The sequence below is a fragment of the Aulostomus chinensis genome, chromosome 19 (assembly GCF_037954235.1).
Source record: "Aulostomus chinensis isolate RoL2024-O1b breed Wild chromosome 19, RoL_Achi_v1.0, whole genome shotgun sequence".
In the NCBI taxonomy this organism is placed as follows: Eukaryota; Metazoa; Chordata; class Actinopteri; order Syngnathiformes; family Aulostomidae; genus Aulostomus; species Aulostomus chinensis.
In genome coordinates, this window is record NC_141338.1 from 21228003 (window position 1) to 21249790 (window position 21788).

Sequence of the window (21788 nt, forward strand, 5' to 3'; positions counted from 1 at the left end):
TAATATTCTTATTAAATATGCATTTTTTCAATCTAATTAAATATGTACACACGCATGTTCAATCAATAGTTAAATATTTAATGTACAAAAACAAGGTGTTTAAGTGCACTGGTCTGACTGTACCCCACCACACCGCCCTCTTCTGGCTGGCTAATGGTAACACAGCCTGCAGGGAAAATGTGTCTTCACATTTTATCCTCTTAGAGAGTGAGTTGAGCGGACTGCTGCTCCTGCTGGGTTAAAGGGTGGCAGCGTCCTGCAACAAAATAACATGAAACCCCAGATATCCCACAGGCTCAAGTCAGTCCAAATACTGACATTCTGGTAAAAACAAAAATAAACACCACTTCTGTGACTGTGTTCCAAAACTGGAGGCAGAGCTAAAGTTCTGTACACGCTCTTCCTAAGGCAGCCCGTGCGTCCTGGAGGAGGTCCATGTGCACAGACTCTTCTACAGTATGCAGATGAGGCAGTGAACACACACGCAAGCACACACACACAAACAGTCTACTGTGTCTCATCGGCCTGCTGGGCCGGTGTTGGGGGTGGTGTTTTGGGCCGGCTCTGCTCCTCTGTCCCCGCCCCGTCGGCAGTCACTCCTGCGGCTGTGCTGCTGGAGTTGGTCACCTCGGTGCTGCTCTGCAGGAACTTGCGCAGGTCTTTCAGAGCAGGCTTGAGCATCTGTACTAGTGCCAGCAGGGCGGCCTGGGTACCCTCCAGGGCCTGGGCCTGTCTCTCCTGGGCAAAGGCCTGGGCCTCCTGTGAGCGCCGCATCATCTGCAGCAGCTCGTTCTGCCCCTCCAGGTGCTGGGCGATCTGCCGGATGTGGACGTTGGTGACTCTCTGCTCCTGCAGTAGGCGCGCTGAGTTGAGGGCAATGCGGTTCTTGAGCTCCTGCGGTTTGGCCTGACCCTGAGGTGGTGGTGAGGAGGCTGAAGACGAGGCCAGCACCTCCACTGGAGTTTCAACAGTAGTCATGACCGTGGGGGCTGAATCACCCACGGTGGTGGTGCAGTACTCCACCACGCTCCCGTCCTCCAGCGTGTGGTACGCTGCTTCAGCTGCAACAGGACAGGAGAGCTACTCTGAAGCAGGAGATGCTACAGTCATAGTCTCGTCATGTCAGAACAGAACCAAGAGAACGCGAGTGGCTCGAACACACACGCACACCGACACACTCAAAGGTTTGCTTTTACTGTCAGGGAACTGAAGATTTGGCATGAGTGTGAAACGCTGTCTGTCATGGCGACCATGGTGGAGGGGCAGAGCGTCAGTCAAACCCCTCAATGCTGGGGCAGATATAAATATGTAAACATCAAACACACTCATGACATATTCATGAATTATTTATCAAAAATTAGAAGGTTCTAGTTCTCTAACATGGTTAAAACCATTTGTATCAAAGAGGAAGGAGAGACTGTGTGTGTGTGTGTGTTTGTGTGTGTGTGTGTGTGAGTCAGTGAGGGAGATGCAGTTTCATCCAAAGGTAACTGAACTCTCTCTCTCTGAATCATATCAGTGAGGATGGCTGTGGCTCTAAACATGTTTGATTTACATTCACTGGTTTTTAAATGTGGTTGATTGTTGCACATTTGCTCAGGATGTTAAAAAAATGAACTCTTCCAATGATAACATAGTTTTAAGTCACACTTAATGGATGTCATGTTGAATCATGAATTAATCAGTGTATGGATGGTAATTTCATTTGTGCATGAGTTCAAAGAAAACAATGTCACACCAGCTGCTTCCTGCTGTGTGTGTGTGTGTGTGTGTGTGTGTGTGTGTGTGTGTGTGTGTGTGTGTGTTAGGAGCTGTCCCTCATGTTCAATCAAACAGGAACAGCAAAATTTGCCTAAAATGTCAAACATTCCTCCACTCGAGACACACAACTTACCATTCAGCGGCTTCACATCCTCACACACTGTTCCTGAGCCGTCTGGAAGAGCTAAAACACACACACACACACACACATTAATAAGAGACCTTCTGAGTCTGGTTCCACAGGGGCCCCTACTTTCTAGATGGCTCTAGGATGGACGTTTGGTGGATCTAACGAACATTGAAGCACAAGAATTCTAAACTTCTCTTCAGAACTGTGAACAGAACCTGACCAGTACCTTTCCAGATGTGAGCAAAAACTCCAACATTGACATATTAGGTGCTATTGGTTAAAGTACATAAAGAGAATACTTGGAATATCAAAAGTACCCATTGTGCTATAAAAGGCTCAACTGAGTGTGTGATGAGGTCATCAACGTGTGCCTCTGAGTGGCATCACTGCTGTCACGGTAGCTACGTGAACTGCAATACATGCTGCAGCTCATCAGTCCTAACACATACACACCAAAAAACTGGTCCTACGTGTTGGTGTATTACATCTGAAAAGTTTTAGAACATCGGCCAGCACAAACCCTGATATCGAATGATCTGGTACGGGCTGGTGGGTCAGCTGACTGACAGCCCTCTCAACCATGTCACGCATTTTATGCAAAACAAATAAAAGAACAGTTGCTTGCTGATATTCTGTCACCCACTTCCACCAGAAATAGACTTGATTTGTTTCAAATCCGTGTCAAAAGGCCAGGAGTTAATTTGTGATCAACAACCTGAGAATGGGACACAACTAGTGGGAAAAGTACAAGAACATCAAGAAACTGGGATGAGATTGATTTTTTTTTTTTTGGTAAACAGCAAACAATGATAAGGCCTTGTCGGGAACTTCGTGCTTTATTCGTTTTTCATTCCAATAGGAGAAAAGATAACGTTTTCCTCATTTTGCTCAGGGCCCTCTTTGGGTCCATGGGGACCCCAGACTACAGTTTGAGAAGCTGAAGCTTTACCAGTTAAAAGAATAAACCTGACCTAATTAACGTCAACTAAGACCGTTAAAGTCGATGAGTAAATGGAACAGGTGTCCTTTTAGGTACATTTACTCATAAGTTGTTTCAAGATAAAAGTAATGACAGGTTTAGACATAAAGTAGCGCGGAGAGGATAAATGTTTAGATTCACCATCGTAGCATCACTAGCTAGCTCGCTAACTAACTGCCACGAAGACTGTCCGCATCACGCGAAGACGAATGAGAAGGCTGTCAATCATCTGTCGTTCCTCGAGGGAACGAGCTGTGGATGTGGCGCCAGCAGAGGGCAACACACACACACACACACACTGTAGCATCGTGTAAAGTTCGTTCCGCTTACTCTCGCTGAGCGCGACCGCGGCGGCGGTGTTGACGGTCACCGGCAGCGTGATCTCAGCATCCGAGTCCCCCGCGGGCAGGCTGATGATGGTGGCCTCCCCCAGGAGGTTACAGATCCTCTGCTGCATGGCAGTGAGGATGACGGGAACTGGAGTGCAGTCAGCGGACGTCCCCTCTATAGCGGCCCGCGCTTGCGCCACCTTCCGCCGGACCTCCGTCTTCATGTCGGACCACTTCTTTTTGACTTCGGCCAACTCTCTGGGGCAGGTGGTGACTGCATTCACCTTTTTGAGGATCTCCACCCACGCGTTGTTCTTGGCCATGTGGGTGACTCCAGCATTGAAGTGGTTAACCAGTGTGTGCTTTTGTTTCTCTATTTCCTCTACTATAATCTCCACCTCCCTCTCGGAGAAATTCATTTTTCTTTTTTTCGCCAACGAAACCATCCGTGCAGAAATCCCTCTTCTAGACTAGTAACTGTGCGTATTGTACGCAAAAATAGTACTCAATTGATGTACGCAACGTAATGGCTTCCAGAATCGGGCGGCTTCTTCTTCCTACTAACAACGCTTACGTTAGCTGGGAACGGAGACCCGCCCCCCGCCACGTCATTGGTCTGATGTCTCGGGATCTCGCTGTATGCTCTGCTGCCATTGGCTGCACCAAATATCAATCAGCCAACAAGCCAGACAAACTACGTGGTGCTGAGCCTAGTTGGTCTCCGTAGATGGAGGAGACGCTCCTGCCGGCAGGATCTCCTCTCCACCACCACGCGCGGGGTCATGAGGGCTCAGCCCGGCTGCGTTCAGTGGTTCGTCCGTCGTTGTTCTTGACTAAATGGAGCATTTTGAAACTTTGTCCTCGCTCAACCAGAGTCGATTGATGTGATGGTTGAAAATGCAATGTGATACATTTTCTATTATATTTTGAAGTTTTGTGTGTGTGTGTGTGCGCGCGCCCACTAATCTATGACGGAACGACTGAGTAATGGCAGAGGCTATGGAACAGGTGTGGTGAAGCTGATATGAGCTCTCGTGAAGGTCTGACATGCTGGTTCCAGTCAGACAGAACCGATTCGCAGGCTGTCCTCTATGTCATCTTGAAAAAGTCCCGCCTCCCACCCGTAGGACATCCCGTGTAAGCAGCGATGAATGTCATAAATGTTCAGGACTGTCAACACTGTCCAGAGCTCAAGTGTTTCTCAGTGGCCTTGGAACATTTTCGGAGTCACATCTGAAAAACTGTACCAATATTTCTGGGAACCAGTCACTCAAACAGCAGCAGGCAGCAGATGAGCTGCAGAGGCTGGAGACACTCCTAGTTCCTTCATCTCTCCACAGCAGGGCCCTAAAGCTTCCTCTCAGAAGGCCAAAGGTCAAACTAAATGGGGGACCGGACTACAGGAACAAGCCCCGTCTGGTTCAGCGTCTCATGGTCTCTGCCTCCTGCTGTCTTACTTTGCTGGCACCAAACTGCCGAGTGACAGTCGCGATGAAATTACCCCCAAAACTGAGGAAACCTCCATATTTAATGAACAAAAACAGTGATTTACTTCATTAAAACAACGTTTAATATTATTGTTCTCAATAATAATTCATTTGCTTATTTAGATCTGAAGGGCCAAAATTAATCTTATGGCAGGCAACATCGGGCCCCTGGGGCCACACTTTGGCCACCCCTACTCTTACGTCAGTGAGTGTATCCTCATCATTGCGCTGCCCCGTCGTCAGGGTAACTGCCAAAGGTTTTGATTTCTGTGACTGAAACTACAAGGCCGTGCTCGCCCTCTATGACATCATCACATCAACCAGTTGTGGGTGAAGTTTCAACAGATTAAATGATTTTGATTCATGAGTGTCATGAATCATGTGAGTGTCACAACACACGCACGCGCGCGTTGCTTACACATCTCCACCAACTCGATATATTATTTATTAGATGTGCCGAGAGGGTCCACCAGGCCTTCGGCGTCAGGTCAGGGATCTACAGCATCTCTCTGAAGGCGGCGTTGTCTCGCACCATGCTGCTGTAGATGCTCTGGTAGGCCATCAAAACCTCCCAGGCTGAGGGACGAAGGTTGGCGTCTTCCTTCTTACACTCCTCGTGAATATCAAAAAGGTGAAAGTGGACCAGATCCCCCCCGAGTACCCTTCCCATCAGGAAGCGCGTCACATCTGGGATCTTCCAGATGTCTGTCCTCTCATCATACCCAGGCATTACCTCATCTGAAAAAGGCTGCCCTTTGTCTCTGAAGGGCCACAGCTGCTCGGGGGCCACAAAGTCTCCAGTGAGTTCCCGGTGGCCACACTTCACGTACACGCCCCGGGAAGGGTCCACCTCTGGCAGGGCATCCAGATCATTCACAAGCAGGTGAAGGTCACTGCTCAGCAGGAACTGGGAGAGGGTCTTCTCCAGGCTGTTGGAGTCACACATTACACGCCGGCCCACCGGGCTGCTGTGGAGGAAATGGAGGATGGACACATAGTCCATGGCAAGCATCAGGCGCACCTGCCACGTGTTGTGCCGCCGCTGCTGCTCCTGCGCCAGAACAGCATCTAAGTTCAGCAGCGAGCCGAGCGGGTGATACTCGGTGACCAGGACATGGTCTTTGACGCAAAAGCCCACCAACTGCACCACCCTGGGACCTTGCAGGGCCTGCAGCATGGACAACCCATGGAGGAAATCGTCCCGGTAATCCTGGGAGGACAGTCTGGACAGGGCCACCTTCTGACTCCTCCATTCGGCCAGAAAGACCTGAAAGAAAAGCAGGTGCTTGAGGTGAAGACAACTCCATCATATTCTCAGAGACCAGGGTCATTGACCCCCATGACTAGTGAACACCTGTTAGAAGTCAAAGACTGGTAGAATCATGTGATTGGTCAGCCAGTCTGAGGGGAGCAGCCATGTAGTCGATGCGGTGCATGTGCCACGAGCATGTTGGATTTGATCCCTGGAACCTTGAGCCATCTCCAGGGCAACAGCCTGAAACGCTGGGACTTCATCTATTGCATCCACCCTCCCGACAGAAAGTTGTCCAGGAACAAGGTGAGTCGAGAAAAAACAAGTTTAGTGTGACTCTGGGAAGGAAAGTGGGCGTGTCCTATGCCAGTAAAGATCGACCAGACTGTGAGTCTATCAGTGGCCAGCAGGTGGTACTGTGCAGTAGGGCTGTAGTGATACACGAATCTCGCGATACCATCCGATATATAATATTCGTCTCACGATACGACACACATCACAATATTCAGCTCAGGATACAATTGGATACACTTACATGCTTTTCTGAAAGATTTTAAAGGGACAAAGTGATTTTGGTGACATCTTGTGAGTGCCATTGACTTGGATTGAAGTAAGTGAACTGAAAGCATCAATTACACAATAAATGGCTCTGAGTGGCAGCTTGCAAATGCTGGACAAAATGAATCAAAGATGTGGTGAGAAAATTAGTTTCATTCACTGAAACTGAGAGAAAATTGTTCCTTTCAAGCTTTTGAAAAGTAAAGTGAACAATGGAGAGTTAAAGTGCAGCCAGTGGCCTTCTTTGGCAGCTTTTTAGCTTGATACTGAACATTGGAGGTAGCTACCAGCCAGTCTGGCCACCAGGTTAACAGAAAATAAACCATGGCAGCCAATAATTCAATTCGTGGGTGACGATAGCATAGCGGGGCTCCATCGCGTTCACCATGCGCCTAAAGCCGGTGTTTTCCACCACCCAATAAGGTCTCAAATCCTGACAAAGTAGGCAATGGACTCCGTAATGTTCTGCGACCTCGGTGAAGAAGATGGGAAATTGTGGCAACAACCGCCGTCACTGTCCAGCGTGGTTTGTTTGGGGTCGCGCCGCAGCTTCTTTGGCTCGGTCTCAGTTAGCATGACCTTGTCCTGGCGGTAACGTTTTAGGTTGGGTCGCAGGTTAATGGTATTTCAAGAGTACTTAACGTTTGTGTGATAAACCGCCTTACTTTTGTCTAAATCGTCTCTTTCCTTTTTGTCTTTGAACCCAAAACGCTCCCACACATCTGCGTTTAAGCTTGCAGACGCTGGGTTTATACTCGCCGCCATTCTCCTGAATCTCTCAGCTCTAACCGGTTGAGAAAGGCGTCGGCGCCTGGGTAACAAGAAATGCTCTACAGCGACACCAGCGGCTGGCAGACCTAATTGCTCTTCCTGCAAAGTGCGAGACACGGGCGATTTGAATGGGGCTTCATGTATCGGTACTCGCGGCTGAAAAATCGATACTCTCTGGGGAAACAAAATATCGATATAGATAGCACAATTGATAAAATTGCTCAGCCCTACTGTGCAGTGCCTAAATCTCACTTCAGGACACACAAGTGGGTTTAAATCAGCACATCCACCTGTGACGAAGAAGAGAGGATCAAATCCAGTGGTGGCCGGTTCCTTCTATTTCTACTGAGCCTCATCTGGCCGCCAACAAACCTACAGCACGACGCTGTCATTCCTGCATCATGTGGAGCTGGTTGTTGTTGGGGAGTGTTCAGGGGGCCATGTCACCCTGAGGCTCCTGGGGATGGTTAGCGGTTAGCGTCACATGTACAGGTTAACATCTGTTGACATAAACTTCTTTTCTTCTTCTTCTTAAAATGGTGACGAGGCTGAAACAAGCTTCATGAACACAAATACAGCTAAACCGCCGCAGACATTCAAACTCAGACGTGAGTCGTGAGAGAACTCAACCTTTGAGGTGGCAGGCCTTTGATCGCTTTCTTGAATTTTGCAAGTATAAAACCTTTGCATTTGCACTTAGGTGTGGACAACTCATGTACCTGGAAAGTCCCCATTTTACACCAGAATCAAGCCTGAGGGTCAAACTCAATGGCTGCTCGAATCGGTACTCCACCTGGAAGGGGAGGAATTAAAAGATGTTTGCTTGACCGCATCTGTGCTGGAGGCAGCAACATCAGTTCTGAAACCCAGCGAGAACGATTTTCACCACACACAAACATGAACATTCCTCAAATATAAGACCAAATAAAACACACACCAGCAGCGGGGCGTGTACATGTGATCACGTGCAGGTGAGCATCTACCTTCTTGACGGCTCCCTGGCCGATGAGCTTCAGCTGGCGGACCTCCTCTTCTATCTGGGAGCACTGGAGCCAGGGGGTGCAGTTCCTCATGGTGGTCATCTTAAAGTGTCGTGGGGGGCAGCCTGCATGATGGGAGACCCGCTGCTCGTGGGCCTGGCGTTGGTACAGAGAGTCCAGGTACAGGTAGAGCAAGATGTTACCAAGGAGTAGAGCGGCCAGGCACAGCAGCACCACCGGAGCGCTGCGGGACACGCTGCTGCGACCCATGATGCCCCCCGCCACCAGCCTGGGGGGGTCAAACAGGACACCAGTAACCGCTCCTAATCTTGGATCAGTCGACCTTCCAACATGTGCCAGGTGCAGAGGAGCAGGCAGGTGTGTCGGAGCAGGGGGGGATGGGCTTGGCAGAGCTGACTGAAATGTTCTGCATGTTCTCCCTGTTCCTGCGTGGGTTCTCTCTGGTACTCCAGCTTCCTCCCACAGTCCAAAGACATCAAGAGGGGACGAGGCTGATTGATACTCTAAATTGACTGTAGGTGTGAATGTGAGTGTGAATGGTTGTCTGTCTCTATGTGTTGGCCCTGCCATGGACTGGTGACCTGTCCAGGGTGAACCCCGCCTCTCGCCCGTAGCTGCTGGGATAGACTCCAGCCCCCCCGCGACCCTTAATAGGAACAAGCGGAAGATGATGGATGGATGGATGGATGTTGTCAATCAGAGGTGCAAGCCTCACCCTCCTCACCCCATCATCACCTGTCTCTCCTCCGCTTCGATCATCTGACTCACAGATAACGTGAGAACATTAAACACACGGAGGAATGTGACTTACTTCAGGGTCCAGCAAGCGTCACGCCAGCGTTCACCGAGGGACCGGAAGTCATACACGCCGTCGCCAAAGGTAATTTAGTAAGTGAACAAACCAGCTTCAGCTCATGTGATCTGGTTCTGATTAAAAGGAAGAAAACCTGTAAGACAGCATGATCACTGTCAGTTAGCCGCAATGACGCTAATAACCAGTAGCCGGAAATGTAGTACCACTTCCGGCCAGGATATCATAATAAAAACATCGTGTTTGTGGTACATTTCCGTGACTGCGTAGACCAGGGGTGTCAAACTGATCCAGTAAAGGGCCGCGTCCTTCCAACCAAGCAAACGCAACACCTGATCCAACAAACGTGCTGTGAGGACACAGCTTGATTGGTGTAAGTCGAGCCCCAGCACACAGAGATGATCCCTAAAGATCAACAGATCTACCGTGAACATGGTCATGACGGGGGGGGGGGGGGGTAGTATTGTAGACACCTACTGTGTACTAGTACACACTGGCGGTGGCAGTGTCGCCCTGGCTGTTGAGTACCGTGCGCCTTATAAGGATGCTTTTATTGTGAAGAGGCGGGGAGGTTGTTATTATCGAGAGTGAAACTGAACAGACGGAGTCGCCTCAGCTCAGACGGGTAAAGACGTTCATCCGCTGCTAACAGGTAGGACATGTCGCTCAGACACACCTGTAGTCCAGCTGTGGCGGGTCTCGTCGGGTTGAGCCTCAAAGTTACGTACTGATACGAAACATCTTGATGTGAATTTTGATGGATGCGGCATTGTTGAAGCTGTCGGATGCTAAGCTAGCTCACGTCATCCCCTGCTGGGTCGACGTGAGTGGCGATGTGATGGAAGTGAGGACTCAGCTGGTGCGGCTGCACCGCCAGCACCGCGCTTTCCGCCGCTAACCTTCCAAGCATCCGAGCTCCGGGAATATGTCTGTGTGCTGCGGCCGCTTCCTGTTTGCCTGAGGCGTGAAATCTCCGGGCAAAACACGTCGAGGATCCTTGCAACAACCCAGCTAAACTGCTTCCGTTCGAGCGTGTGTCTGCAGATGTTTATTTGTGAAGCTAGCTAAGCTTCAGGTTTGCTCCATTTTCGCTAATATTTTACTTGACCGCGCGCGGTGTGTGTGTGTGTGTGTGTGTGTGTGTGTGTGCGCGTGTGTGTGTGTCCGCGAGCGTTCGTGCTACATTGATGGATGCTTCGAGATGAGGGTCTAGAAGGCTTCATGTTTCTGAGCAGGAGCCTACGTGCACTCAGACCTGTTTCCATAGTTTCCCTTCTCTCCTCCTCTCTGCTGTGATGTAAGCAGCCCCCCCCCCCCCCCCCCCCCATGATCATTGATGAGTCACCCAGTGAGTCACTGCCGTTCATACCTTCATCTGGAGGTAAACCAGCCAGTCGTGGTGGAGCTGGCTGGTATCAGTTGGGAGGTAACGTGGACCTGCTGCTGCTCTCAGAAGGACTCACATCAGTGTTTGGTTGCATGAGTGCAGGAACATTTCTGAGTCCATGAGAAACCTGAGGTCTGACAGGCTGAAGTGAGGGGCGGGGAGCTGCTGCTGTTGTCCTCTGAGCTCGTCCAACCACAAATCTGAAGACTTTTTAATGAGAAGTCAAAATGTCTTAAAGGGACATTTTTCTGATCATACTACATTTACATTACAGCCATTGGGCCACTACTTTTTCAAACACTTTTCTTGTGTAATACATGGATAGAGCTCCTTTGCAGGTGTGCTGAAGTCAGAGAGATCTCAACACTGATTCAGGGCATTTTCCACAAAAAGCAAACAAACAGGTCACATGTCTGATGACTAAATGTAGTGTGATAACAAAGAAGCTGTGACTGAGACGCCACCAAGAGCTCGACCAAGCACTCCGTCTACTCACAAGTTGAACTGCAGTGTAAAATCAGGTAGAAGACATTTGATGAACCGGTGACCCGTCCAGGGTGAACCCCGCCTCTCACTCAATGTCAGCTGGGATAGGCTCCACCCCCCCTTAACGGATAAGCGGTATAGAAAGTGGATGGATGTTTGATGGACACAGTTTTAATCATTTTTGTCCATTTTTTAAAAAAAAAGTCCTGCTTTTGATCATTGATACAAGTGTGGTTGTTCGTGCGGTCCAAACATTTTTAGGCTGCTATTAGGTCAGAGGTTAGAGCAGTCAGATTAGCCAGATGACGGATATTCGTGGCTGTTGGTGATCTGGAATGTTCATTGAGTTCGTGAGACGAGTGAGTGTGATGTTAAGGTGGTAGTTAAAACAGTTTTCCTGCGTAGTTGAGCTGTAACTGTGCCGTGCGGTGGCCGGGCAGCCACCAGGTTGTGTGTCACAGGTCCACGTGGGTTGTTGAGGTTTACTCTGGACTTCAGGGTTTTGCCTCTGTCTTTGACCCTGTTCCCTGTTTTCTTTGTGCCTCCCTGGTTTGTGTTGTACTTGTACTCTGATCAAATACTTAGTTGCTGCTCTGTTGTGGGATGTACTTCTCTTGTTGTCGTAAATGTTTTATGCACCCTGTTTTTGTCTTCCTCCTGCCTCTAATTCGCATGTGTCTTGTTAGTTAAGTTACCATCAAATAAAAACTCCTTTACGTAGTAGAAGAAGCATGAATACGTCAGTTTTCCCCGACTGTTTAGCAGACATCTGACTAACATCCATGTAACTCAGTTATGTTCTATTAACTTGGTTCTAGCTTCCTTTTCTGGAATGCAAGTTTTAAATTGTTCTGACAGAAAACACAACTGAGTACGTTTGCAAATATCTGAGGTATTACTGCAGGGAGAACTACAATCATCACACTTGTGTCACATGATGCATCAAAGGGTTAAACCCAGCATTGACGAAGCACTAAACAGGATATTTATTAATATCAAGAAATATATTTCCATTTGATTTACATTTATATGAGCCATTCCGAAGGTGTTGACAGCATTTCTTCTTTCCTCCAACATTCAGCTCAAAAGCAATGATGCTGCTTATCTGTTTATTTGCTCAGATGCACTGTAGCCTTGTCTGACTTGCTGGAAGGAAGCAACATGCTGATGGCGTGAGGTCCAGCAGGGGTCCTACAGTCACCTCCCTCTCCTCAACCAAACTGAGCAGGACACAGGTGGGACGCGCCCACTCTCCGTTCCTGCAGATCAGTGCTCACAGCTTCAGTGCCATGATGGGACTTCCTGTCGGCTGCTGTGTAGTGGTGCTCACCCTCATTTGTCACAGCCACAGCCTGGAAACACTAAACTCATGGCACAGGTCAAAAAGGTAAGAAGAAGCGGTGTTTCCCTGGAATAGTGCAGCCATCTGAATAGAAGTAAGAGTGTATTGACGCAGTATGGAAACACATCAGCCTCCCCAGGTAGAGCGGAGCCTCCTGCTGGACAACAGGAAATGAAGCTCATTGTTCTTGTGTGTCTCAAAGGTCTCAGGAAAACGTTGGCTCAGGTCCCAGTGACTGTGTGTCAAGGACAAATCCACCACAGGACTCAAACTCGCCCAACTTCTCTGTGGAACTCCGGATGCCTGGCGTTGTCCCGGCTGCGGTGAGTCTCTTGTTTACAGAGGAGCATTTGTGCTGCTCCACCAGAACGCTTTCAAAGATCGACCCCGAGCAGCTCTGCACTGCTGCGAGGGGAATGAAGCGGCGTTGCATCGCCTGACAGGAACACAGAACAGTGTACTGGTCCCATCGAGAGAGTCTCCTTGACACACACACATATAGACACAAGGACACACACACACACAGAGGGATGCACACACACACACACACAGATGTCAGATTTAGTAACCACCCCCCCATCCAAATGAAATCTTAACAGTATAGAATGAGTCTTGCTAGTCTTCACCTAGTTGGTGAAGTGTATTTTATATGATTTTAAGATGCATTTTTGTCAAACATCATAAAGGTCCTAAACTCTCACACACACACACACACACACACACACAGCCATCTGTTCCAGTCTGGGTTTGTCACAGAATGTGTCGATGAGCTACTCTTGCAGCAGAGACCCCAGTACAATATTTGTACTCTAATAAAATTGGAAGAAGGTGTGTGACTGAGGTCAAGTTTTTTTTCCCAGTGATGTTGAACGTTTTTTTCAACTTCCTCTTTCTGCCTTTTGTACACGAAGATCATGTAATTGTATGAACTGACCCCATCAACAATGTGCCTTTTACACGCTTAAACACGCTAACACGTGTTGCTTGTAACGATGATGATGATCAGTTGGGTGAAGGAAGTTAAGTATCAGGTGGTGGCGGGACATGTCTCACCCCATGTCTTTAGATGGTGGAGTCCCACAGGGAAGTATTCTTGGGCCACTTGTCTTCCTCCTTTATATAGATTGTTGTTGTTGTTTTTTTATACCCAGATGATACTGCTGAACTGGATCCCCACAAAAACAGAAGCATAGCTGAAGGTTTTCACATCTCCTTTACATCGGCAGATGTGGACACACCTAAAACTGGTTTTAATGACGGTGGTAGTTGAACAGTGTTGCAGACAAACAGCTGGTCATGTTGGCTGATGACTTTGAAGCTTGTCAGGGTATTTCTATGTCTCTGCCTGTGAGAACTCACCTGGACTCTTCATAGTTTGAGAGTTTGGGACGGTCGAAGGCACAGGAAAGGGTCTCAGGTTGAGTTATGTACTGCAGTTAAGACCAGTCTGCATGAGGGTTGTTCAAAGCTTCTCCACAAAGTCCACCGATGTGGTTTTTCCCAGGTTCATGGCACTGTCCATGTGGAAGAGATGTTGTACATATGTTATTGTACATGTTTGTATTGTATTGTACTGAACATGCAAAGTGGTTCTTTGTGTATTTCTGGTGCTCCTGGTTTTATGTCTGAATCACTGCAAACATAAATGCAACATCCTCTTCCTTTTTACAGCAGGGATAATAAATAGGTCACTAGTTAGCTTTGCTGGTGTTAGCTAACTGACGGGCACCATGAGTAAACTGGTGTTTTATTGCTGCTGTCGTGAGACAATGATGCAAGGCTGTTGCTCATTTAGTCTCAAGATTTTCCGATTGACTCGGAACGAAATCATTCAAATCGTCTGTGGTGGGGGGGTGTGACTCGGGGACTGACACGACTGCTTCGGGTGTATGTAGATGTCACGAACAATGGTATAACATCATAGTTCATTACCATTCACACACAAGGACAATATTTTCCATCTGATCATGAGAACTGAGGACCACATCATTCTCTAAAAGCAGCAGTGCAAATGAAATCCCCTGATTTTATATTCTTCTGGAAAAAGTGACTTGCAAACCTGATTCATGATTGACACAGTGAAACCCCCCACGAGCAGAGCCAGATCAGCAATGAAGTGGAAGATTATCTCGTCGTTCAGCAGGAACCAGTGTGACGTGGTGCACAAACGTATCCGATCACTGATCGCGCCGACTGGCAGCGACATGTCGGCAATGCTCCGTGTAGTTGGGTGGCGTGCGTCTTCATTCATGACTGATTAACATCGCCTGGTTACATCTCGGCTGATCAACAGCATCGTTGCCTGTGTCCCATAATGCACCATGTGGGCTCTGCTGCCTCAGTCCCTGTATTGAGACACTTGCAGTACTTCAGTTGTTTATCAGTCGTAGTACAGGTACATTAAAACAGTAAAATTACTCGTCAGCCGATGATCTTCAATGGTGTTGAACTTATTGCATCAGATGTTGCTCAGTGACCAATGTGTTTATGTTCTGAACTTTCAGTCAGACACGTACCTGTGCATGGCCTTTCCTGTGCCAACGAGTCAGGATGCTTTTATCGGTGAGTACATGGTGTGTGTGTGTGTGTGTGTGTGTGTGTGTGTGTGAGAATTCATGTGTCAGCGAGACGATGTCGCTATTCTCTGAGATGACTAAATCTCACATTTTAGAGAACCATTTTAGACAGAGGGAGGCCAGAGGTGATATAGCAAACAGACTTGAGGCAGGAGGGTTGACTCACTTTATCTTTCGTGTCAACTCAAGATCTTCATGCATGAAATGTTAACCTACCTGTATGTACAACCTCAAGATGAGGAGTATGAATGAATTAACACGCCAGATCAACAAACATTGAAAAGATCTGTGGGTTTTACGTTCTCTTCTATGTGTGCGTGCGTATTGTGGTGTACCCAGGTTGTGAGTTGGGAATATCTCAGACAGATCAACCTGAAAAAGAAGTGGTCAAAGAGTTCTACCCTCTTGTACACTCGAGTACCCCCTAGTATACTCTGGTACACTCTCGTACCCTGTAGTACACTCACTCTCCTACTCTTTCATACTCTCTATGTTCCTGACATTTTATTCATTATTCCAATGTGTTTCCTCCTCAGTGGACTTCATACCTCAGGCTAGCATGGACACAGTCCACCACATGCTGCTGTTCGGCTGCAGGACCCCCATGTCCACCCGCAGCTACTGGTAACCTCACACGCTCATTTCCATGTATAATGTAAGAGGAAATAGGAATTCTGGTGTATTTACCCATTAATGGAAGGTGTGTGTGTTGTTTGAGTGTGTGTGCAGTGGGCTGGTCTCCTGTGTGGGCCTACACTGTAGAGAATATCATGCCGGAATCCTAAAAGACCTGAACTGTACTATCCAGACCCAAACTCAAGTAGAACTGTGAATGTTGGACCTAAACTGGACCGACACACTTTTACAGCTGATTGCTGTGCTGTTACTGTTCGTGCAGCAGTGGTCCGAGCTGCATTCAGCCTCACGTTAGCGGCTCGCTCCTCTGTGTCTGACATATGGAAGCCAGTGAAACAGATCCTGGTCGTCTGGTCCCCCTCTTGCTGAACCAAAATTAATAATCCACTCGCTGTTTGAACTCCAAAGTCCACCTGCTGTCACTGTAATGTAAAATAAATGTCACTTGGTTACCGTCAGCTTTATAGGTTTGCTGATACATCCAGAACAATTAGAATAAACTCTTTATTCTTTTCAATGAATGACTGCTTGTCCATTGCCAAGGACACGATTGTGAACATTGCTAATTAGATCAAACCTGACCTCTGACCTTGGTTTCCACGAATACATTTGGGTAATACACATAATATTAAACACAGCTGGTGCTCATGATGATCCAAACCTGTGCAGATCCAGGCTCAGGGCTCAGGTCTCCGGGTTCAGGTCGACCCACATACAAGCCTGTAGACTGGAAGAAGCATAAATCACAAAAGCTGAACAGGCTAGTATTAGCATGCTAACGGATAAAGGCGAGGTTGCAGTCTACTCCAGAGTTCTTTCCTGCTGTGTCGGGTGATTCACAACTGCAGGCCGATGGCCGCATGAGGATTTGCATTTCTTTGTAGGCATCATGCAAATTGAAACTGTTTGGTGTGAGTATTATAATAATGATGAGAATAATAAAAGATTTATTCATGTGGGCCCTTTCATACAAAAAACTGCTATTCGGCAAAAAGAGAAGAACATTAAATACATGGTTCTCTGCTGGTATCGGGTTCTGTAGTGTTGGGGCATTAATCTGCTTCACCAGTCTAGAAAGCCTGGACGAGTTCAAAATAGAGGATTCATAATTTTTTGGAGGCAACTAACGAATTGTCCAATAAACCAAAGTGGGTGGTCGACATTGTCCAGAGCCAGAGGTGAAATGAGAACTTGACAACCATCTTATCCCTTTTCATTTGTCTGTGATTGGAGGAGAATGCAGCTGCAGCAGCGGGACACTTTCAGTTGCATCATTGAAATATTCTGATCACTCCTCTGCCTCACTCCAGGGACTGTGGCAGTGTCCAAGGCACCTGCAAGGGTGAGGCCTCCATCATGTACGCCTGGGCCAGGAATGCACCACCCACGAAATTACCCAGAGGTACGTCCATCACACGGATGTTGTCATGCCGTCGTCATCCACTACTTCAGGTGGAAGGTCTCCTAGTGGGAGAACACAGGACTCAGTTTACTGTAGCTAATAGCACAGTTTCACTGATGATTAAATGTAGCCTGGATTATGTCACTTTAACGTGAAAGATATTAGGTTGGACTGGATTATATTCAATTCTGTTGTCATTGTACAGTGAGACACTTGAATGCAGTTCACATCGAACCAAGAGTGCAGGTAAACTTCTAGTCTAACTGTAATAATGTGGTATTTGGAGAGTAGGCAGAAGTATAGAAGGATCCAATGATAGACACCTCTGTCCGTGAGATTGCAGTTTGCACTGACAAGCAAAATAAATGCTAAAATAACTTGAGACTCTGGAGTTGGCGCGTGTCCTTCGTATCACTGACTCACGTAATGGTGCTGCGGGTGCAAACGCTCAAGGAGGAGAGGCGCAGCGGCGTTATAACACAACAATAACCTTGTTGCTGATGAGCTCTCACAGACTGTGGATGGGGTTCAGAGCCACTTCCTGATTTCAGGAGGTTAGATAAAGATCAGGGTTCAGGGTTGGAGTTGTGTGTCTGTGTAGCTGTGCAGGCGGCTGGGCCCACAATGACCGCTTTACTGTCACAGCTGATGCTCACTTAGCAGCCTTTATCTAGAATGAAGTTACTGCCACAAATACAGAGCTGCGGTGTGATGATTCGTCATACATATGAACCTTTGTGGTGTCCTCACATCAACGTGCACAAGTTGTCCTCCAAGGCTCGACACACCTCATTTACATGGAACTATTCCTCATTGTTGAAAACAAAACAAAACAAAAAATTGAAAAAGACTTAAATTTGGACACCATGAGGGTAAAGTTGAGTTTATTAGCAAATGGAACACAGTATTATACTCAACAGCAGGCAGGAAACAGAAGCTGTAGTCGTATCAGTTTGCTGATCAGACCTGAGTCCACAGAGCAGGGAAGGGCGAGAGCTAGCAGATCATGTCAGTAACATAGCAACAATAACTGTTGTAATCAGCTGGACAGCTACACTGGTTGCTCTGAAACCATGCCACGCCGCTCCTGAGATGCATCGCTCACGTCTCCAGGCGTGAGATTACCTACTCAAGCGTAGAGCTATCACTCGGTCACAGACGGAACCATCACGCTTCCTGCTCCAAACCTCACACAGCCCGGCTGCAGTCACTCCACTCCTTAGCCTCATGTAATATTTCTCATCACGCACCACTAAATGAGAACAAAGGTAACGTTGCACCGGTTCTCCTCCGTACACAAGATGTTTTTCTCACCAAGAGCAGGTTCTCTCGCCTCTGTATGTCCTGCAGGATGGGTTCTCGCATGACTTCTCTCTGATGTTGGGACAGAACTTTTAATGGCAGAGCCGTGCCGCCTGTGTTGGGCTGTCGTTGGGCTTTACTTGGAAGCAGGCATCCTGGGGAGACTTGAATGAATTAGTGTGCTTGTAAAGTTTTGATCATCTATTCATCTCTGCTGCGCCTCCATCTCACCAACATGCTTCTGCCCCTTTGCCATCCCAAAGTTGTGCAGCGCTCCATGTGGCTTCATGTCTCCGTCTAACCTCAGTCTCCCTCTGTTGTCCCATCAGATGTTGGGTTTAAAGTTGGACGGAACTCGGGAACGTCCTACTTTGTGCTCCAGGTCCATTATGGAGACATCAGTGCTTTCAAAGGTAGGTCCTTCAGACACCACGGCTGTCATCTGCTTCAGGGACATCGGTGCGACAGTCACGTTTGTCTGCTGGCCAGAATTGGAGTGGATTGATGCCTCTGTTTTATCACACACACGACACATCTCTAAAATATTCACTCAAACGTAAAAGCTCCATGCAGAGCACTGTCATGGCAGGAAGCCTGAGATGACTTCAGTAAAAAGGTACAGTCATCGTACACAGGAAAGCTGAACGAGTTCCTCTTTAGTTCATTTTGATTTTAACAAACAAAACAACAAAAAAAGCTTCGTCAGGTGTAGTTTAGTGTCGTTAACGGACTCTGGGGCCAATCGAGTGGATCAGACTAATATGTATTATAAATACTATTATATATATGCTTTTGAACTCGTTTCAACCAGAAGATTTTGAACACACGTTTATTGTGGATTACAGATAAACACGTATGACTTGGTGTTGTCATCTAGCGCCAATTTCACTATTTAACCTCTTCCACTCACAGCATATTTTCAGGGAAAAAAACACCTAAAAAGACATCCCCATAGTAAATGTGCAGTTATTACACTTTACTAAAGGTTACATGCATGTTCTTGGTGTCCTTGGACATCTAGGGACTTCAGGGAATGTGTTCCAAGTGTCAGAAGTGTTGTATCTGTCATTAAGCCTGAGTGTCTCGCCAAAATATTTTATTTTTTTGACAGAGGAAAACACTGTGCTAGCAATGATTTCATGCACCCACACACCACTGATTAGCTTCATCCACTCCTTGACCACAAATTTACCAAAGTTGATAGAATGTGGGCAAACAGTGAAGCCCACATCAAGGATTTTTAAGGATACACCCAGGTGAGAACTGCCAAATTGTGCCAAAGGGATTATTTTCTACCTCTGATGAAAACTGGCTCCAAATTACAATAAATCTTAATTTTAGTTGTCTACTATTGAAGATTTTGGCTTTTGTTCAGCGGTCTGCCTTCGTCTGTGGGGCGCTGCGTGTAAAAGACAGCGAGAGCGCATAGTTTGTGCAGGTTTTATGCTCGAAGTTTTACGTAGCTGGGATTTGTAGTTCTTGGAATGGATGGTGTCGATCGATTCAGTAGCTTCCCCCCTTTCCAAAGACTACAAACACTGCCGTAAAGAAGTCTACGCGACACTATTCAACTGTGATTCCGCTGTTGTCGCAAAATTTAAATGTCCCGATGTTGTACCAAAACCGATTAAAATCACCAGAAAAAGGTAACGTTTGCACTAAAACAGACACCCGACCCTGTTTTGTGAGCATTAGAGTCCAAACTTTGAGAATTGAAAGTAAACATTGCCGTCAAATTTCGGTACATTTTTACAGCGTCCAATTACGTCCAGCGTTTTTCGGCCCGGCGGCGGGCCGATAGGGCTATAAGGGTCAAGTACAGACTCCACTTCATGTGAAGCTGATAGAGAGATGCTGTCGTGAAGCGATGTCTTGCAGTGCACAGCATCGACCACCAGAGGTCAGCCTTTACTGGTGGAGCAGGCCACTGGGCTGATACTGGCTCAGCACCAGTATGAAAGCTGCTTGAGTAGCGGACCTCCAGACGATTCCTCTCCAGACTTTGAGCACGAGGTCTTTCATCCTGCTGGCAACATGCCATCATATGCAAAGGAGAGAGATTTTGGCAAGGTTGTGTGGTGTTATTGCATGTTGTTTCATGGTAGGTTGATCAACGCTGGGAGGTCTAGCAGAGTGGGACACACGGGGGCGCCGTGGGCCACATGAGACCTTTTATAAAAGAAAACAATGCAGAAGTAGAGTTGAATAAAGTTTTCCGGTATTCAGTAAATCGTTGGTCTCACATTTATATTAACATCAAGAAACGCCACAGGTTGTTGTTTTATTTTGATGGTAATATTTTGATTTCAACTGCAGCTCCTGTAATATGTTTGTAGCTCACTGTGCCACAAACAAAATCTCCCTCTAAAACTCATCATTTTGAGGAAAGGTAATGTTGCTTGAAGGCTTTAGACCAGGGGTGGACAACCATGTGCCATGGAGGGCCGTGTGTATGCAGGTTTTCCTTCCAACCAAACACTTTAACAGGTGATTCCACTGATTAACACACCTTCAGCCACAGAAGAGTGTTAATCAGTGGTTCACCTGTTAAAGTGTTGGATTGGAAGGAAAACCTGCAGACACACGGCCCTCCATGGCACAGGATTGTCCACCCCTGCTCTAGACCTTTGACTCCAAGGGTTTTCGCTATTTTCCACCAGACTGAGGCTTTCTCCCCTGTTCAGTGGCCTGTGGGATTATTCACACGTGACTGCACCGCCTCCAGGTTTAAAAGACAATAGAAACACCACAGGATATTGCAAAAGAAAGATGTAAAAACTAGCAATATACGTTAAGAAGTGCTGACGACAAACACCCGCAGCAGACGAGATGCAAGCAGCAGTTGTACGTACTCCTGTCAGTGTGGAGAGCAGAAGTGTGTGCCGGGCGGACGCTCCTAAGTTCTGTATGTGTTTGTCTTCATTTACAGACCGCCACAGAGATTGCTCAGGACTCACATTAAGAATGACAACCAAGCCGTAAGTGTTGGAAGTGATGGAGGGTGTTTAGCAGACGTGTGTATAGAGGGAGGTGGGAAGAAGGCTTGCCAGCCTCCTGACCTCCACTGTGTCTGTCTGTCTCCTCCTCAAAGGCAGCCTTTCATCGCCGGGATATACCTGCTCATGTCTATGGACACCATTGTCCCTCCAGGAAAAGCAGGTGGGCTTAAGGATTCATCACAGCATCAAGTCCATCATTGTTGACTCTGAATCAGTGCGCCCCTCTGCCGGCCCTCTGTGACCCCCCTTCCTTTGTCTTTGCTAGTTACTAACGCCGACATCGCCTGTGATTACGCTTCATATCCCATGTACCCGTTTGCCTTCAGGACCCACACGCACCAGCTGGGTGAGTCCTAGCAGAGAGTCTAGCCGTCACTTTCAGAGTAGCGTGTATCCGTGGTAACGCTGGTGTTTCCGTCACAGGTAAAGTGGTGAGTGGCTACCGCATCCGTGATGGGAAGTGGACCCTGATAGGGAGGCAGTCTCCTCAACTACCACAGGTACATTAGCACAGCGGAAGCCCATGAAACTTTCAACCAATCAGATGTCACCTCTCATCTAAAAGCCCACCAGTGGTGT

At 47.5% G+C, this 21788-nt stretch overlaps 3 protein-coding genes across 9 annotated transcripts in view; 1 reads left to right on the forward strand and 2 right to left on the reverse strand.

Moving 5' to 3' along the window:
• pam (peptidylglycine alpha-amidating monooxygenase) overlaps positions 1-21788 on the forward strand; it is a 45414-nt gene that overhangs the window by 1319 nt on the left and 22307 nt on the right. For 2 of the 6 annotated variants that reach the window (XM_086187353.1, XM_086187358.1), the window contains exons 1-11: positions 9651-9731; positions 12074-12339; positions 12497-12617; positions 14799-14856; positions 15407-15494; positions 16817-16908; positions 18540-18623; positions 21140-21188; positions 21302-21369; positions 21475-21555; positions 21633-21709. In XM_086187353.1, coding sequence (XP_086043479.1) covers positions 12242-12339; positions 12497-12617; positions 14799-14856; positions 15407-15494; positions 16817-16908; positions 18540-18623; positions 21140-21188; positions 21302-21369; positions 21475-21555; positions 21633-21709 — 816 coding nt within the window. In that variant the 5' untranslated portion in view covers positions 9651-9731; positions 12074-12241. Of the gene's footprint in view, positions 1-9009; positions 9149-9350; positions 9453-9650; positions 9732-11246; positions 11312-12073; positions 12340-12496; positions 12618-14798; positions 14857-15406; positions 15495-16816; positions 16909-18539; positions 18624-21139; positions 21189-21301; positions 21370-21474; positions 21556-21632; positions 21710-21788 lie in introns of those variants that run through there. The other 4 variants (XM_086187355.1, XM_086187354.1, XM_086187356.1 and 1 more) reach the window with 4 other exon arrangements.
• Positions 41-3760, reverse strand: naif1 (nuclear apoptosis inducing factor 1). The gene is made up of 3 exons (XM_086187365.1): positions 3201-3760; positions 1895-1945; positions 41-1061 (listed from the first exon to the last, which is right to left on the reverse strand). Exons 1-3 carry the CDS (start codon positions 3643-3645, stop codon positions 508-510), a joined length of 1050 nt encoding a protein of 349 aa, XP_086043491.1. The 5' UTR covers positions 3646-3760; the 3' UTR covers positions 41-507.
• pomk (protein O-mannose kinase) lies at positions 4599-9271 on the reverse strand. 2 transcript variants are annotated; one of them, XM_086187360.1, is made up of 3 exons: positions 9080-9271; positions 8251-8536; positions 4600-5953 (listed from the first exon to the last, which is right to left on the reverse strand). In XM_086187360.1, the coding sequence occupies exons 2-3, from the start codon at positions 8515-8517 to the stop codon at positions 5183-5185; spliced, it is 1038 nt and encodes a 345-aa protein (XP_086043486.1). In that variant the 5' UTR covers positions 8518-8536; positions 9080-9271; the 3' UTR covers positions 4600-5182. The 2 variants fall into 2 exon arrangements, with proteins under 2 accessions (XP_086043485.1, XP_086043486.1); XM_086187359.1 differs by lacking the exon at positions 9080-9271 and having other exon boundaries at positions 4599-5953; positions 8251-9052.